Genomic DNA, 20,916 nt, shown 5'->3' with positions numbered 1-20,916 from the left:
GGCGTGATGCTGGCCAACCCACCCCCATCCGTGCGCCACAGTGCCGGCCTTCATAGGCGCCGCTCTTCGCTACGAACAGCACTTGCCCCAGCAGTCTGTTGAGGCTACACGGGGAACTTTGTGTTTTGCGCAGGAGAAGGTGACGAGCGGCCCGTGCGGTGCAGCCTGTTCGGCCCCGGTTGGGTCCACACGTTCGACGGCAGCGTGTACGACTTCTCCGGGGTGTGCAGCTACCAGCTGGCGGGAGACTGCGCGGGGAATTCCTTCTCCCTGCTGGGTGAGCGCTGGCTCGCACGCACGCACACATGCACGCACACATGCACACACGCACACACGCACGCACACACGCACTCGCACACACGCACACACGCATACACGCACACACGCATACACGCTCGCACGCACACACACACGCACACACGCTCGCACGCACAGACGCACACGCACGCACACATGCACGCACACATACACGCACACACACACGCTCGCACGCACGCACACACGCATACACGCACGCATGCACACACGCACGCACGTGCATTTCCACAGGCGCACCCGAACCGTGCCAGCCCGGTATGGGGTTGAGGTTTCTTTTCTTTTTCAACCACCGGGGGGGCTGACCGAGCCGGAACCGAACCGCGAGAGGCTGCTGCCGATCGCGAGACGTCTGAGAATCTGGCCCTGGGGCCAAGCAGGGCCAAGGGGCTAATGACGAGTTCGGGTAACCGGCGGTAACCCACGGTGACGCGGTAACCCACGGTGACGCGGTAACCCGCGGTGACGCGACCGCGCACCGTCCGCTTAGCTGCGGTGGGGACGTTAAAGATCCTCGTGACGTCGTTCGCAAGAGGAGTCGGCCCACAATATCGTCGCTCTCCCGCCTCTCTCTCCCGCTTCTCTCTCTCCCCGACTCTCTCTCTCCCGCCTCTCTCCCCGCCTCAGCGAGCTACGAGGATGGAGAGGCGCGTGGATTTTCGCTCTACGTTCCGGCCCAGGCCCTGGAGCTGCAACTCTTCACCAATGGAACCTGCATCCTGGACGGACACGCGTGAGATGTCATCATCATCATCAGCAGCAGCAGCAGCAGCATCATTAGCGTCCATCAGCATCGTCAGAGTCGTCATCATCAACAGCATCAGCATTGTCAGTCATCGTCATCATCAGCAGTATCAGCGTCATCAAAATCATCATCATCATTAACAGCAGCATCAGCATTGTCAGTCATCATCAGCAGCAAACGGGTCGTCAGCAGCAGGTTCCGATGATGTTGGTCCTGACTGGCACGAGCGCAGTGAACAAGACGCACACGCACACACACACACGCGCACACGCACACACACACGCACACACACGCGCACACGTACACACACGCACGCACACACACACGCACGCACGCACACACGCACACACACACGCACACACGCACACACACACGGGCACACACACGCACGCACACACACGCACACACACAGTGTGCCGCATTGCGTGTACAAAAGCTATCAGCCTTGTCCAAACCACCAGCTCAAAGGAACTGAAGGTGTGGTCGTGTTGTCCTTTGGAACCACCGACTCGCTCGCTCGCTCACCCACACACCTACCTACAAAAAACAAAGATAAAGATCCCCCGTGTAGCCTGTAACAGATTGTAGGGGCAAGTGCTATTAGCGAGTAGCACCTATGAAGGCCGGCACGGAACACGAGGGGGTGGCCAACACCACGCCCGGCTGTCTTTGTCTCCCCAGTGGCGATGTTTACACACCACACCAGGTACTCATTTGAGGCCGAGTCGACCTAGGAGAGGCCCAGGACCGGTTCAGATAATCGTCACCGGTGTTGGCCGTGAGCGGGAATCGAACCCGGGTCTCCAGGTTCGTAGCGCAGCGTAGCGCTAACCGCTACACCACCGCTCACCCACACACACCCATGGTCACTCACACAGCCTTGTCCAGACCACCAGATGAAAAGAACTGAACGTGCGGTGTCGTTCAGAACCACCGACTCCAGAGTGGAGCAGACACACAACTATAATCCGGCTTCATCCCCATCGGGACTCATCAGCACAGTCCACCATCCCAACGGGCAGCGTCAGTGGGACAAAGACACAGGTCTCGTCCGGCTTCATCATCGTCAGCACGGGCTGCAGTCTCTTCTCTGTTACGACGACGGACACTTTCATCAGCTGGACCCATCGTGGAACTCCCATCGCTACGCCGTAGCCACGGCGACCCCGTGGTCCTGACCTCCCCCTCTCCCCCCTGACCCATCATCCACCACCACCATCGCCACCACCACCACCACCGCCACTACCACCACCACCACCGACTCCCCAGGTCCCCCGTGCCTCTGGCCGCCTCGGGGGTGTTCGTGGAGAGGCGAGGCGGCGGCTTGCTGCTGCACAGCGACGCGCTGGGCGTGAGCGCGCACCTGGAGACGGGCACCAGGGTCACGTCCGTCCAGGGGGTGGAGGAGGAGGAGGAGGGGATGGAGGAAGAGGATGCGAGGGGCCCGGGGAGGCCGACGCTGTCGCTGCTGCTGGCTCCGCGGCTCGCCAACGCCACGTGCGGCCTGTGCGGGGACGGCAACGGGCGGGCCTACGACGACCTGCGCACGCAGGAAGGTGGGGGCCGGGCCCCGCAGGGCGACGACGACGATGATGACGATGATGATGACCACGATGACCACGACGATGACGACAATGATGATGATGATGACGATGATGAGGACAATGACGACGACAATGATGACGATGATGATGACGATGGCGACTCAACACTGCCCATAAACTCAGCACTGCCCAAAGACTCAACACTGCACCATAGACTCAACACTGCCCATAGGCTCAACACTGCACCATAGACTCAACACTGCACCATAGACTCAACACTGCCCATAGGCTCAACACTGCACCATAGACTCAACACTGCACCATAGACTCAGCACTGCCCATAGACTCAACACTGCCCATAGACTCAGCACTGCCCATAGACTCAGCACTGCCCATAGACTCAACACTGCACCATAGACTCAACACTGCCCATAGGCTCAACACTGCCCATAGACTCAGCACTGCCCATAGGCTCAACACTGCCCATAGACTCAGCACTGCCCATAGACTCAGCACTGCCCATAGACTCAACACTGCCCATAGGCTCAACACTGCACCATAGACTCAACACTGCCCATAGACTCAACACTGCTCATAGACTCAGCACTGCCCATAGACTCAGCACTGCCCATAGACTCAACACTGTCCATAGACTCAACACTGCCCATAGACTCAGCACTGCCCATAGACTCAGCACTGCCCATAGACTCAGCACTGCCCATAGACTCAACACTGTCCATAGACTCAACACTGCCCATAGAGTATATGGGCAGTGTTGAGTCTATGGGCAGTGCTGAGTCTATGGCATAGACTCAGCACTGCCCATAGACTCAACACTGCCCATAGACTCAACACTGCACCATAGACTCAACACTGCACCATAGACTCAGCACTGCCCATAGACTCAGCACTGCCCATAGACTCAGCACTGCCCATAGACTCAACACTGTCCATAGACTCAACACTGCCCATAGACTCAGCACTGCCCATAGACTCAGCACTGCTCATAGACTCAACACTGCTCATAGACTCAACACTACCCATAGACTCAGCACTGCCCATAGACTCAACACTACCCATAGACTCAACACTGTCCATAGACTCAACACTGCCCATAGACTCAGCACTGCCCATAGACTCAGCACTGCCCATAGACTCAACACTGTCCATAGACTCAACACTGCCCATAGACTCAGCACTGCCCATAGACTCAACACTGCCCATAGACTCAGCACTGCCCATAGACTCACACTGCCCATAGACTCAACACTACCCATAGACTCAACACTGCCCATAGACTCAGCACTGCCCATAGACTCAACACTGCCCATAGACTCAGCACTGCCCATAGACTCACACTGCCCATAGACTCAACACTACCCATAGACTCAACACTGCCCATAGACTCAACACTGCCCATAGACTCAGCACTGCCCATAGACTCAACACTGCCCATAGACTCAGCACTGCCCATAGACTCAGCACTGCTCATAGACTCAACACTGCTCATAGACTCAACACTACCCATAGACTCAACACTACCCATAGACTCAACACTGCCCATAGACTCAACACTGCCCATAGACTCAGCACTGCCCATAGACTCAACACTGCCCATAGACTCAGCACTGCCCATAGACTCAGCACTGCTCATAGACTCAACACTGCTCATAGACTCAACACTACCCATAGACTCAGCACTGCCCATAGACTCAACACTGCCCATAGACTAAGTACTGCCCATGGGCTATCATTGTCCAAAGCCTTTGATGTCCCCCTCTGGCGGAGGTTCCCACAGGTCCCCCCCCCACGCCCCCACTACTTCCCTTCGTTCCTTCCCATTCCGCGTCGTTCCCCTGCGCCCCAGTGGATCTCCGCGGATGTGTTTGTGTCCTGCTACTGTGGGTCTCTAGGCGTGGGCATGCCGTGGCCCCGCAATCTTTTTTGTAATAAAAACATTGAAAAAAAACACATTGCCCATTGAGACGAACAATGCCCATCGACTAACATTGCCCATAGACTAACATTACCGAAATAGACTAACATTATCCATATAGACTAACATTGCCCATATAGACTAACAATGGCCATATAGACGAACATTGCCCATGTGACTTGGATATCCGTGTCTGTTTACACATCAACACTCACCCCCCTGACTGTGTCTGTACCTTTAGTGTACCTCACTTCTTGCCCCCCTCCCTCCCCGTGCCCCCCCCCTCCCCGTGCCCCCCTTCCTGTGCCCTCCTTCCCGTGCCCCCCTCCCCGTGCCCCCCCCTCCCCGTGCCTCCCTCCCCTTGCCCCCCTCCCCGTGCCCCCCTCCCCTTGCCCCCCTCCCCGTGCCCCCCTCCCCGTACCCCCCTCCCCGTGCCCCCCTCCCCGTGCCCCCCTCCCCGTGCCCCCCTCCCCTTGTCCCCCTCCCCGTACCCCCCTCCCCGTGCCCCCCTCCCCGTGCCCCCCTCCCCTTGTCCCCCTCCCCGTACCCCCCTCCCCGTGCCCCCCTCCCCGTGCCCCCCTCCCCGTGCCCCCCTCCCCGTGCCCCCCTCCCCGTACCCCCCTCCCCGTGCCCCCCTCCCCGTACCCCCCTCCCCGTGCCCCCCTCCCCGTACCCCCCTCCCCGTGCCCCCCCCCCCTCCCCGCAGGGTTTGTCTCTGAGGACCCGTACGAGTTCGCCCAGAGCTGGGCACGGGACTCGCTGCAGGGAGGCTGCGTGCGGGCACTGCCACCCAGCCACGAGTGCACGGCCACAGACGCCACGGTAAACAACAACAACATCAACAAATAACAACAGACAACAACCACAGACAACACACCACACCCCCAACCCTGACCCACACCCCTCACCCTGACCCACACCCTGAATCCTGACCCACACCCTGAACCCTGACCCACACCCTGAACCCTGACCCACACCTTGAACCCTGACCAACACCCCCAACCCTGGCCCACACCTTGAACCCTGACCCACACCCCTAACCCTGAGCCACACCCTGAACCCTGACCCACACCCCTAACCCTGACCCACACCCTGAACCCTGACCCACACCCTGAACCCTGACCCACACCCCCTGCTGACCCTGTCGCTCGCCACCCACTCCGCCTCCCCCCCCGTCCCGGCCCCCCAACAGACGGTGACCTCCCTCTGCTCGCGGCTGCGCCCGCCGGCGGCTCCGGCGCTCTGCGCTCCGTGGCTCGACCCGGAGCCGTTTGCGGCGGCGTGCGAGCGCGACGCGTGTGAGTGCCGCCCCTCGCCGGGGGGCTCCCCTCCTCCTCCTCCTCCCCCTCCCCCTCCCCGCCGCCGGGGCCGCCACGGCCGGGAGGAGGCACCCCCCGCCGACGGGGCCCGCTGCGGGTGCGCGGCGCTGCTGGAGTACGCGCGGGCGTGCGGGCACCGCGGGGTGCCGGTGGGGCGCTGGGTGGTGGACGCCGGATGCGGTGAGTGACTCCCGCTGCTACCGCTGCCAACGCCGCCACCGCTGCCACCAGCGCCACCACTACCACCACCACTACCACCACTGCCACCACCACTACCACCACTACCACCACTGCCACCACCACTACCACCACTGTCACCACCACTACCACCACTACCACCACTGCCACCACCACTACCACCACCACTACCACCACTGCCACCACTACCACCACTACCACCACTACCACCAGTGCCACCACTACCACCACTACCACCACTACCACCAGTGCCACCACCACCACCACCACTACCACCACTGCCACCACTACCACCACTACCACCACTACCTCCAGTGCCACCACTACCACCACTACCACCAGTGCCACCACTACCACCACTACCACCACTACCACCAGTGCCACCACCACCACCACTACCACCACTGCCACCACTACCACTACTACCACCACTACCTCCAGTGCCACCACTACCACCACTACCACCAGTGCCACCACTACCACCACTGCCACCAGTGCCACCAGTGCCACCACTACCACCAGTGCCATCACCACCACCACTGCCACCAGTGCCACCACTACCACCACTGCCACCAGTGCCACCAGTGCCACCACTACCACCAGTGCCACCACCACCACTACCACCACTGCCACCACTACCACCACTACCACCACTGCCACCAGTGCCACCAGTGCCACCGCTGCCACCGCCACCACTGCTGCCACCGCCACCACCACTAGCACCGTCGCCGCTGCCACCACCACCACCGCTGTTGCCAGCACTGCCACCACTGCCACAGCCGCCACCAGGGACGAGTCGTGGGGGGGGGGGGGGCAACGCGAGCGATCGGTTTGATTCACGTTTTATTTCGTGTGTGGAGGGGCGGTGGGTTGGATTGCCGTGAGTGAAACGAAGGGGATGGGGCCGGCCAGTCTGCTGAGGCTCCACGGGGCATCTTTATCTTCGTCCCGGCAGCCCCCACGTGCCCTCCCGGGATGGAGTACCGGGCATGCGCCCCCCCGTGCCCCCGCTCCTGCCAGAGCGTGCACGCGTTGGACGCGGCGTGCGACGAGGGGCCGTGCCAGGATGGGTGCACGTGCCCAGGTGAGGCTGCCCCCAACAACAATAGCCATGACCTCGAGGTTAACCCTAACCACGATCCCAATGTTAACTCCGACCCTAGCCCCAATTTAACACGTGCTAAGCTTTCGCGACCAATATTATTTTCGGGTTAGATCGCGTCAGTATAAATGTGTCGTAACCCTCCACCACCCGACACGGCCAGTGAGGTTTGTCACGTAAACAACACGCGTCAGATTGATTACCGCTTCAGCTCACCGGCTTGTCGGAAAGTAAATCCACAACATTTACAATTTGGCATTTCGCTGGTGATTACATCCAGCGTCGTCGGGCGATTTGCCAGAATAGTGAAGCAATCCACCAGCTTCCGGTCTTAAATAGATGACATCTTGTTAAATCAACCCCAACCCTAATTGTTAGCCCAATGTAAACTCCAACCTGGACCTGGCCCAAACGCTAACTCCAAACACCTTGAAACCTCACCCTAGCCCTGGCCTTGACCCTCACCCTAGACCTGACCCTGACCTTAAACCTGACCCTAAACCTGACCCTGACCCCAACCGTTGCTCCATTCACAACCCTCTCGACTGTCCCTAACACTGCCTCCATGACCCTGACCCCGACCGTGACCCTGACCCCGACCGTGACCCCGACCTCGACCCCGACCCTGACCTCGACCGTGACCCCGACCTCGACCCCGACCGTGACCCCGACCCCGACCTCAACCGTGATCCTGACCCCGACCTCGACCGTGACCCCGACCCCGACCTCGACCCTGACCCCGACCTCGACCCCGACCGTGACCCTGACCCTCTCCACAGCTGGCCTGTTGCTGGACGGCGGGCGCTGCGTGCGCGAGTCGGAGTGCTCGTGCTTCCACAACGGGCGACGCTTCCCCCCGGAGTTCTCCATCGAGCAGGGCTGCAACTCCTGGCGAGTTGGGGGTCGTGTGTGGGGGGGGGGGGGTCCCCTCGCCTTTTTAAAACTCAAACTAACCACTGAGCTGCTGGACTAGAACTCCATTTCAGAAGCGGCCTGGTAGCTCGACGAAGCGGCTGACATCATCATCATCATCACGTGGAAATGTGTAGCGGCGGCTAAAATACGCTCAACGCGTGTTGATCCCATGGACGTATGTTGAACGTCTTTCGCACCGTACGTAGCAGCTAGGCACGCTGATCGGAGGTACGGGGGGAAGGAGGGACAACGCGGAGGACCCGGTTAAGTATCCACGCAGTGACCACCACGGGGACAGGGAGAGACACGCACACTCCACGTACACAGCAGCAGCAGCAGCAGCAGGCGTCGTCAGGGTCGGGATCGAACCCACGACCTCCTGTAGACCTGGCGAGGTAGTTAACATCTCCTAGCCACCGTGACGATGAGAGAGAGAGAGACACGCAAACTCCAAATACACAGCATGTTCGTGATGTTGATGGCGAGATGGTGAAGACGCTGATGGCGATGGTTATGGTGGTGGGTGTTAACGGTAATGATGGCGATGTTGATGGTAATGATTACGGTGATTTTGTTTTATCACAGCATCTGCAACGGCGGAACATGGATTTGCACGAACCGCACGTGTGAAGGTAGACACGCACACACAAAGACAAAGATCCCCCATAGAGCCTTAACAGACTGTTGGGGCATATGCTGTTAGCGAATAACACCTACAGTGAGGGAAAAAAGTATTTGATCCCCTGCTGATTTTGTACGTTTGCCCACTGACAAAAAAATGATCAGTCTATAATTTTAATGGTAGGTTTATTTGAACAGTGAGAGACAGAATAACAACACAAAATTCCAGAAAAACGCACCTCAAAAATGTTCTAAATTGATTTACATTTTTCCCCTCACCGTACGAAGGCCGACACGGCACACGAGGGGGTGGTTGGCCAGCACCACGCCCGGCCGCCTTTGTCTCCCCAGTGACGATGTTTACTACACACCGCACGATCTCCTCCTCCTCCTCCTCCCCACGCCCGCGACGTGCGCAGGCGAGTGTCTGGTGACGGGCCACGCGCACTTCAGGTCGTTCGACGGCCACTTCTTCTCGTCCCGCTCGGCGTGCGAGCACGTGCTGGCCAGAGACTGCACAGAGCAGCAGGGGCAGCAGCAGCAGGGGCAGCAGCAGCAGGGGCAGCAGCGCGCCTTCTCCATCTCCAGCGAGAGCGTGCGGGTCAGACGCACACAGACACACACACACGTAAACAGACACACGCGCACGTACACACATACACACACATACACGCACGCACAGACAGACGCACACACAGACACACGCACAAGACAAAGCTCTCCCGTATAGCCTTAACAGACTGTGAGGACAAGTGCTGTTAGCGAGCACCTATGAAGGCCGGCAAGGCACACGAGGGGGTGGGTGGCCAACACCACGCCCGGTCGCCTTTGTCTCCCCAGCAGTAGTGTTTACACACCGCACCAGGTACTCATTTGAGGCTGAGTCGACCTAGGGGAGGCCCAGGACAGGTTCAGATAATCGTCACCGGTGTTGGCCGTGAGCGGGAATCGAACTCGGGCAGTCTGGTTCCTCGTGCAGCGCGCTAACCACTGCTATGCCGCTCACTCACACAGACACACACGCACACACATAGACATACACACACACGGGCACACACACACACAGACACACACAGACACACACAGACATACACACACACAGACACACACAGACACACACACGCACACAGACACACGCACTCACACGGGCACACACACACACAGAAATACACACACAGAAATACACACACACAGACATACACACACACTGGCACACACACACACAGACACGCACACACACAGACATACACACACGGGCACACAGACACACACAGACAGCTAGAGCATGCGGGTCAGTCGTGAACAGGATAGTGATGATGCTGAATTTTACAGATGTTAGTATTGTTATGATAGGAAAATGAGAATGGTGATGATTCTACTGCTGATGCTGATTCTACCGATTCTACTGATTATGCTGTTGATGATTCTACTGATTCAGCTGCTCATTCTACTCATTATGATGATGATTGTGATTTTGATGCCGATTCTACCGATTCTGCTGATTCTATTGCTGATTCTATTGCTGATTCTACTGATACTACTAATTTTGCTGATTCTACTGATTCTACTGATACTACTAATTTTGCTGATTCTACTACTGATTCTGCTGATACTACTAATTTTGCTGATTCTACTACTGATTCTGCTGATTCTATTGCTGATTCTACTGACACTACTGATTCTGCTGATTCTACTGATTCTGCTGATACTACTAATTTTGCTGATTCTACTGATTCTACTGATACTACTAATTTTGCTGATTCTACTACTGATTCTGCTGATACTACTCCTCTTGCTGATTCTACTGATTCTGCTGATTCTACTTATTCTGCTGATTCTACTGACACTACTAATTTTGCTGATTCTGCTGATTCTGCTGATTCTACTGATTCTGCTGATTCTACTGATTCTGACACTACTAATTTTTCTGATTCTGCTGATTCTACTGATTCTGCTGATACTAATTTTTCTGATTCTACTGATGCTGCTAACACTACTGATTCTACTAATTTTTTTGATTCTACTGATTCTGCTGATACTACTAATTTTTCTGATTCTGCCAATTCTACTGCTTTTGCTGACACTGCTGATTCTGCTGACACTACTGATGCTGCTGATACTACAAATTTTGCTGATTCTACTACTGATGTTGCTAACACTACTGATTCTGCTGACACTACTGATTCTACTGATTCCAGTGATGTTGCTAACACTACTGACACTACTGATTCTGCTGATTCTGCTAACACTACTGATTCTGCTGATACTTCTGATTCTGCTGATACTTCTGATTCTGCTGATTCTGCTGACTCTACTGATGCTGCCGCTGGCGGTGTGCAGTGCGGGGAAGACCCGTCCGCCGTGTGCATGGAGGCGCTGAGCGTGTCCCTCCCCGAGCTGGACAATGCCACGCTGCGTCTCTCCCACGGCGGTCTCGTGTCTCTGGGCGACGTGGACATTCGCCTGCCCTACCGCCACGGTGAGGGGGGGGTGGGTGCTGAGGGGGGGGGGGGGCACGGGGGGACCACGTGGGGGGGGGGGGGTCATCAGCTGTGGAACTGCAGCCACAGAGGCAATCCTAGGCAAGAGACATTTCAACCAAGTCAGACAATATCGGTCACCTCGTGCCCATGATAAAACTCAACGTTCATCCCACAAAGTCCCATCACACGCGAGAAACACGGACAAATCGACATTTACCCCCGTAGTGAAACGGCTGTACGCCGTACGGACCTGAACACTGCACAAGGACACGTGCTAAACCCTGTCTGCTGACAGCCTTGACGATGAACTTGACAACCTGGTCCATGTCTTATTAATACTACTACACTATTAACACATTCCTGCGGAGGGAGCTGGTAGGAACGTTGGGTTGCTCGGTCAATGGCCAGGGTCAACGGCGGCGTGGTGTATTCCGCAAATATGCCCGACTGTGAGGGCGGGCACAAGCCGGCGTGAGTAGGTTAAACGTTGAGTTTTATAAGGGCACCACGGGGTGACCAGCCCCTCCCCACCCAGCCCCACCCCCCACCCAGCCTCACCCAGCTCCACCCTCCCCACCCAGCCCCTCCCAGCCCCTCCCCACCCAGCCCCTCCCCACCCAGCCCCTCCCCACCCTCCCCACCCAGCCCCTCCCCACCCAGCCCCTCCCCACCCTCCCCACCCAGCTCCTCCCCATCCTCCCCACCCAGCCCCTCCCCACCCAGCCCCTCCCCACCCTCCCCACCCAGCCCCTCCCCACCCAGCCCCTCCTCACCCAGCCCCTCCGACTGGACGCCTGTAAAAAAAAGAACTTCATAGCTCATCGGATTCCTCCAGTATAAATCCACATTGTGATTCTGATGAGTAAAACAAGAGGCTTCACAGGGGACCGTTGTCTCTGTCCTCCAGGCCGCGTCTCGGTGTTCAACTCGTTCCCCACGGGCGTGAGGCTGGCCTACGGCGACACGTTTCGCCTCGACTGGGACGGACACGGCTCCGTGAGGCTCAAGGTGGGGGGGGGGGGCCGCGCACGCTAGACCCCCGGGGTGGATGTGTTTGGTGGATCGCACGGAGATTCAAGCTGACAAAATGTACCAGATTTGGTTTGGCCGGGAAGGTGCCGGTGGCTTTACAATGGCCGCGTCACGATTTTGTCGCTGCTTTATAATAGTTTTTATCTTCACGGTCGACTGATCAACTAAACTAGAAACTATCTTCTTGGTTCTTTCGATAAAGTCACGTAGAAGGGAGGTAATAAAATAATAAAAAATAAAACATAATAAAATAATTCTCACGACGTTTCGGCCACAACGCAAGTGGCCGAAGCGTCGTGAGAATTATTTTATTATGTTTTATTTTTATTATTTTATTACCTCCCTTCTACGTGACTTTATCGAAAGAACCAAGAAGATGAATCCCTGCAGTCACGAAAGCTTTAAATCGAAAATTAAACTATAAACTATTTTTTATTTGACCAATTAAGGCCCACTGAGCTATATGGCTGTTTTATGGAAGCGACCTGGCCACGAATGAAAGCTCAACCACGTGGCTTATCATCATCACGTGGACATTTACAGCCGCAGCCAAATACTCTGAATGTGCGATGTTGATTCTAAACGTGGAGGGAAAAACCGGAGAGAGAGAGACGCAAATTCCAAATATAGAGCAGCAGGCGTCAGGGTCGGGATTAAACCCATGACCTCCAGCACAGCAGGCGAGGGAGTTAACATCTCATAGCCACCGCGGGCAAAGTGCAAAGATACCCGAGTAGTTATGATCACCACCCTCACCATCACCACCTTCACCACCCTCACCATTAGCTCACCACATTCACTGCAAAATTCACCACCACCACCACCCTGACTACCACTCTAATCCTCACCACCACCCTGACCCTCTCCATCACCACCACTCTAACCACCACCACCACCGTGACCCCCACCACTACCATGTCTCTCACCACCCCTCTAACCCCCACCACCACCGTGACCTTCACAACCCCTCTCACCCTCACCACCTATCCCACCCTCACCACCTCTCTCACGCTCACCACCCCTCTAACCCCCATCACACCTCTAACCCTCGCTACCATGACCTTCACCACCACCGTGGCCCTCACCACCACCGTGACCCTCACCACACAACTCTAACCCTCACCACCTCTAACACACCCTCGCCACCCCTCTCACACTCACCACCCCTCTCACGCCGCCACCACCGTGACCTTCACCACCCCTCTAACCCCCATCACCCCTCTAACCCTCTCCACCGTCACCATCACCACCACCGTGACCCTGACCACCACCGTGGCCCTCACCACACAACTCTAACCCTCACCACCTCTCCCACCCTCACCACCCCTCTCACGCTCACCACCCCTCCCACCCTCACCACCTCTCCCACCCCGCCACCACCGTGGCCGCCCCAGCTGAGCGCACAGTTTGCGGGCCGCGTGTGCGGCCTCTGCGGCAACTTCGACGGCAACGCGGGCGACGACCTCCGCACCCCGGCGGGCCTCGTGGAGGTGCGGCCCGGCGACTTCGCCGACTCGTGGCGCCTCGGCGCGGCCTGCGAGGCCTCCCCCGGCACCGCCGCCTCGGAGAGCCCAGCCGGGGCAGCAGCAGCAGATCCCTGCACCCTCAACGCCAAGCGGGGTACTGATACTACTACTATATACTACTACTATATACTACTACTACTACTACACACTACTACTATACACTACTACTACTATATACTACTACTACTACACACTACTACTACACACTACTACTATACACTACTACATATTACTACTACTACTATACATTACTACTATACATTACTACTATACACCACTACTACTACTACACACTACTACTACACACTACTACTATACACTACTACTACTACTACACACTACTACTATACACTACTACTACACACTACTACTACTATACACTACTACTACTACTACACACTACTACTACACTACTACTACTACACACTACTACTACTACTACACACTACTACTACACTACTACTACTACACACTACTACTATACACTACTACTATACACTACTACTACACACTACTACTATACACTACTACTATACACTACTACTATACACTACTACTATACACTACTACTACACACTACTACTATACACCACTACTATACACTACTACTACACACTACTACTACTACACACTACTACTATACACTACTACTACACACTACTACTACTACACACTACTACTACTACACACTACTACTACACACTACTACTACTACACACTACTACTACACACTACTACTACTACACACTACTACTACACACTACTACTACTACACACTACTACTACACACTACTACTACTACACACTACTACTACACACTACTACTACACACTACTACTACACACTACTACTACACACTACTACTATACACCACTACTACACACTACTACTACTACACACTACTACTACACACTACTACTACACACTACTACTACACACTACTACTACACTACTACTACTACACACTACTACTACACACTACTACTATACACCACTACTACACACTACTACTACACACTACTACTATACACCACTACTACACACTACTACTACTACACACTACTACTACACACTACTACTACACACTACTACTACACACTACTACTACACACTACTACTACTACACACTACTACTACACACTACTACTACACACTACTACTACACACTACTACTACACACTACTACTACTACACACTACTACTACACACTACTACTACACACTACTACTACTACACACTACTACTACACACTACTACTACTACACACTACTACTACACACTACTACTACACACTACTACTACACACTACTACTACACACTACTACTACTACACACTACTACTACTACACACTACTACTACACACTACTACTACACACTACTACTACACACTACTACTACACACTACTACTATACACTACTACTATACACTACTACTATACACCACTACTACTACTACACACTACTACTACACACTACTACTACTACACACTACTACTACACACTACTACTATACACTACTACTACACACTACTACTACTATACACTACTACTACACTACTACTACTACACACTACTACTACACACTACTACTACTACACACTACTACTACTACACACTACTACTACACACTACTACTACTACACACTACTACTACTACACACTACTACTACACACTACTACTACACACTACTACTACACTACTACTACTACACACTACTACTATACACTACTACTATACACTACTACTATACACCACTACTACTACTACACACTACTACTACTACACACTACTACTACACACTACTACTACTACACTACTACTACACACTACTACTACACACTACTACTATACACTACTACTATACACTACTACTATACACCACTACTACTACTACACACTACTACTACTACACACTACTACTACACACTACTACTATACACTACTACTATACACTACTACTATACACCACTACTACTACTACACACTACTACTACTACACACTACTACTACACACTACTACTATACACTACTACTACACACTACTACTATACACTACTACTACACACTACTACTACTATACACTACTACTACACTACTACTACTATACACACTACTACTACACACTACTACACTACTACTACACACTACTACTACACACTACTACTATACACTACTACTACACACTACTACTACTATACACTACTACTATACACTACTACTACACTACTACTACTACACACCACTACTACTACACACTACTACTACTACACTACTACTACTACACACTACTACACTACTACTACACACTACTACTACACACTACTACTACACACTACTACTATACACTACTACTACACACTACTACTACACACTACTACACTACTACTACTACACACCACTACTACTACTACACTACTACTACTACACACCACTACTACTACACACTACTACTACACACTACTACTACACACCACTACTACTACACACTACTACTACACACTACTACTACTACACACTACTACTACACACTACTACTATACACTACTACTACTACACACTACTACACTACTACTACACACTACTACTACACACTACTACTACACACTACTACACTACTACTACTACACACCACTACTACTACTACACTACTACTACTACACACCACTACTACTACACACTACTACACTACTACTACACACTACTACTACACACTACTACTACACACTACTACTATACACTACTACTACACACTACTACTACTATATACTACTACTATACACTACTACTACACTACTACTACTACACACTACTACTACTACACTACTACTACTACACACCACTACTACTACACACTACTACACTACTACTACACACTACTACTACACACTACTACTACACACTACTACTACACACTACTACTACACACTACTACTACACACTACTACTACACACTACTACTACACACTACTACTACACAATACTACTACACACTACTACTACTACTACACACTACTACTACACACTACTACTACACACTACTACTACACACTACTACTACACACTACTACTACACACTACTACTACACACTACTACTACACACTACTACTATACACTACTACTATACACTACTACTATACACTACTACTACACACTACTACTACACACTACTACTACACACTACTACTACACACCACTACTACACACTACTACTACACACTACTACTACTATACACTACTACTATACACTACTACTATACACTACTACTATACACTACTACTATACACTACTACTATACACTACTACTATATACTACTACTACTATACACTACTACTACTATACACTACTACTACTACACACTACTACTATACACTACTACTATACACTACTACTACTATACACTACTACTACTATACACTACTACTACTACACTACTACTACACACTACTACTACACACTACTACTACACACTACTACTATACACCACTACTACACACTACTACTACACACTACTACTACACACTACTACTATACACTACTACTACACACTACTACTACTATACACTACTACTATACACTACTACTACACACTACTACTACACACTACTACTACACACTACTACTATACACCACTACTACACACTACTACTACACACTACTACACACTACTACTACTATACACTACTACTACACACTACTACTACTATACACTACTACTATACACTACTACTACACACTACTACTACACACTACTACTACACACTACTACTATACACCACTACTACACACTACTACTACACTACTACTACACACTACTACTACACACTACTACTACACACTACTACTATACACCACTACTACACACTACTACTACACACTACTACTACACACTACTACTATACACTACTACTACACACTACTACTACTATACACTACTACTATACACCACTACTACACACTACTACTACACACTACTACTACACACTACTACTATACACTACTACTACACACTACTACTACTATACACTACTACTACACACTACTACTATACACTACTACTACACACTACTACTACTATACACTACTACTACACACTACTACTATACACCACTACTATACACTACTACTACTATACACTACTACTATACACTACTACTATACACTACTACTACTATACACCACTACTACTACTATACACTACTACTACACACTACTACTACACACTACTACTACTACACACTACTACTACACACTACTACTACACACTACTACTATACACTACTACTATACACTACTACTATACACTACTACTATACACTACTACTACACACTACTACTACACACTACTACTATACACTACTACTATACACTACTACTATACACTAGACCCCAGCGGGGGCAGCAGCAGCAGATCCCTGCACCCTCAACGCCAAGCGGGGTACTGATACTACTACTATACACTACTACTACTATACACCACTACTATATACTACTATACACTACTACACACTACTACTATACACTACTACACATTACTACTACATACTATTATACACTACTACTATACACTACTACTGTCTCGGCCTCGCTGTGCGCTGTGTTGTACTACTATCCGAGTAGTTATCCTCGCATTCAATAAACATTCAGAGCCACGGTGAACATCCGACTCCAACGTATTTAATGAATGAAACGAGATAAAACTGATGGAAAAACACAACACAAAATACAGCATCCGTTAATACTTGCAATATCAATACAATGAATGAACACTGCAGCATTATAACATTGTCTTAGATAACATGAATCTCGACAATAGGTCCTGGATGGGCCAGGCACCTACATTAGCACTACAACAAAAGAATAAGCCACAGTGTTAAATAATGCCACTTTGTGTAATCACCATACTGCAGCCTAAATGTACAGTGCTGCATATAACACTGAACTGTGAATGAGATACTTCTTCATCCTTGCTCTCAAGATCGCATTAAAGTTAGATGGGCACAAGTCTGGCTCGACTTATCCAACTACAAATAACTTTCACAATAATGCAAGTGGCAGGCTTCGTTGTTAACTAGGCCCCATATTCATCGTAACAATTTACCAGCATTATAAAAGGCATTTACAGCATTATAACGGCAATCCTAACATTATAACAGCATTCCCAGGATTATAAGAACACGAACGAACTTTCAGACAATGCTTCTTAAAGTCCCACAACGAACAGATGCACCCATCTTCAATGAGACACTGATTGTACCTCCATTTTGTATTTGTGTAATGGCTGACACCCCCGCCTGGCCTCGTGGCTTAGAGACCCTTAACTCGTAACTTTCTGGTCACGTGACCAAACTCAACACCATCATATCAGGAAGTCCCTATGTAAACACACCCCATATCTGCCGTGGGGTAGAACAACTACAATACACTACTACATACTACTACTATATGCTACTACGCACTACTGCACTACTACATACTGCTGCTGCTAATACAACGTACTACTACTACGTACAGCTGCTACTACTACGTACTGCTACTACTACTACGTACTGCTGCTACTACTACGTACTGCTGCTACTACTACGTACTGCTGCTACTACTACGTACTGCTACTACTACTACGTACTGCTGCACTACTACATACTGCTGCTACTACTACGTACTGCTGCTACTACTACGTACTGCTACTACTACTACGTACTACTGCACTACTACATACTGCTGCTACTACTACGTACTGCTGCTACTACTACGTACTGCTACTACTACTACGTACTACTGCACTACTACATACTGCTGCTGCTAATACAACGTACTACTACTACGTACTGCTGCTACTACTACGTACTGCTGCTACTACTACGTACTGCTGCTACTACTACGTACTGCTGCTACTACTACGTACTGCTACTACTACTACGTACTGCTGCTACTACTATGTACTGCTACTACTACTACGTACTGCTGCTACTACTACGTACTGCTACTGCTACTACGTACAGCTACCGCTACTACTACGTACTGCTGCTACTACTACGTACTGCTGCTACTACTACGTACTGCTGCTACTACTATGTACTGCTACTACTACTACGTACTGCTACTGCTACTACTACGTACTGCTACTACTACTACGTACAGCTACCGCTACTACTACGTACTGCTGCTACTACTACGTACTGCTGCTACTACTACGTACCGCTGCTGCTACTACGTACTGCTACTACTACTACGTACTGCTGCTACTACTACGTACTGCTGCTACTACTACGTACTGCTGCTACTACTACGCACTGCTGCTACTACTACGCACTGCTGCTGCTACTACGTACTGCTGCTACTACTACGTACTGCTGCTGCTACTACGTACTGCTGCTACTACTACGTACTGCTGCTGCTACTACGTACTGCCGCTACTACTACGTACTGCTGCTACTACTACGTACTGCTGCTCCTACTACGTACTGCTGCTACTACTACGTACTGCTACTACTACTACGTACTGCTGCTACTACTATGTACTGCTGCTACTACTACGTACTGCTGCTACTACTACGTACTGCTGCTACTACTACTACGTGCTGCTACTACTACGTACAGCTGCGTAATACACGCGTCACATTTCTGTCTCAGTGTGTGGGTCTCCCCACCTCGTGTGTGTGTGTGTGCTCTCTATCAGCACTTGCCCCCAAAAGTCTATCAAGGCTATAGGGGGCACCTTTGTCTTTGTTTGTTTGGGTGTTGATGAACCTGTCTGTGTGTCGATGGACCTGTCTGTGTGTGTGTGTGCTTGCTATCAGCACTTGCCCCCAAAAGTCTACTAAGGCTATAGGGGGCACCTTTGTCTTTGTTTGTTTGGGTGTTGATGGACCTGTCTGTGTGTCGATGGACCTGTCTGTGTGTGTGCTTGCTATCAGCACTTGCCCCCAAAAGTCTATCAAGGCTATAGGGGGCACCTTTGTCTTTGTTTGTTTGGGTGTTGATGGACCTGTCTGTGGGTCGATGGACCTGTCTGTGTGTGTGTGCGTGCTTGCTATCAGCACTTGCCCCCAAAAGTCTACTAAGGCTATAGGGGGCACCTTCGTCTTTGTTTGTTTGGGTGTCGATGGACCTGTCTGTGTGTGTGCGTGCGTCACAGCCCGTGACGCCGACGAGTCGTGCTCGCTGCTGCTGTCCTC

At 51.5% G+C, this 20,916-nt stretch overlaps 1 protein-coding gene across 1 annotated transcript in view; it reads left to right on the top strand.

Moving 5' to 3' along the window:
- Positions 1-20,916, top strand: part of LOC144951892 (von Willebrand factor-like) — an 84,353-nt gene that overhangs the window by 10,954 nt on the left and 52,483 nt on the right. The window contains 13 exon segments of the mRNA XM_078882238.1: positions 134-277; positions 943-1,048; positions 2,330-2,616; positions 5,247-5,362; positions 5,733-6,039; positions 7,013-7,141; positions 7,939-8,050; positions 8,660-8,706; positions 9,115-9,296; positions 11,036-11,174; positions 12,086-12,186; positions 13,605-13,830; positions 20,877-20,916. The exon segment at positions 20,877-20,916 is cut by the window's right edge and continues 176 nt beyond it. Coding sequence (XP_078738364.1) covers positions 134-277; positions 943-1,048; positions 2,330-2,616; positions 5,247-5,362; positions 5,733-6,039; positions 7,013-7,141; positions 7,939-8,050; positions 8,660-8,706; positions 9,115-9,296; positions 11,036-11,174; positions 12,086-12,186; positions 13,605-13,830; positions 20,877-20,916 — 1,936 coding nt within the window.

The sequence above is a fragment of the Lampetra fluviatilis genome, chromosome 64 (assembly GCF_964198595.1).
Source record: "Lampetra fluviatilis chromosome 64, kcLamFluv1.1, whole genome shotgun sequence".
Lineage (NCBI taxonomy): Eukaryota > Metazoa > Chordata > Hyperoartia > Petromyzontiformes > Petromyzontidae > Lampetra > Lampetra fluviatilis.
Note: the sequence above shows the minus strand (reverse complement) of the source record. Positions and strands in the feature narration are given on the sequence as shown.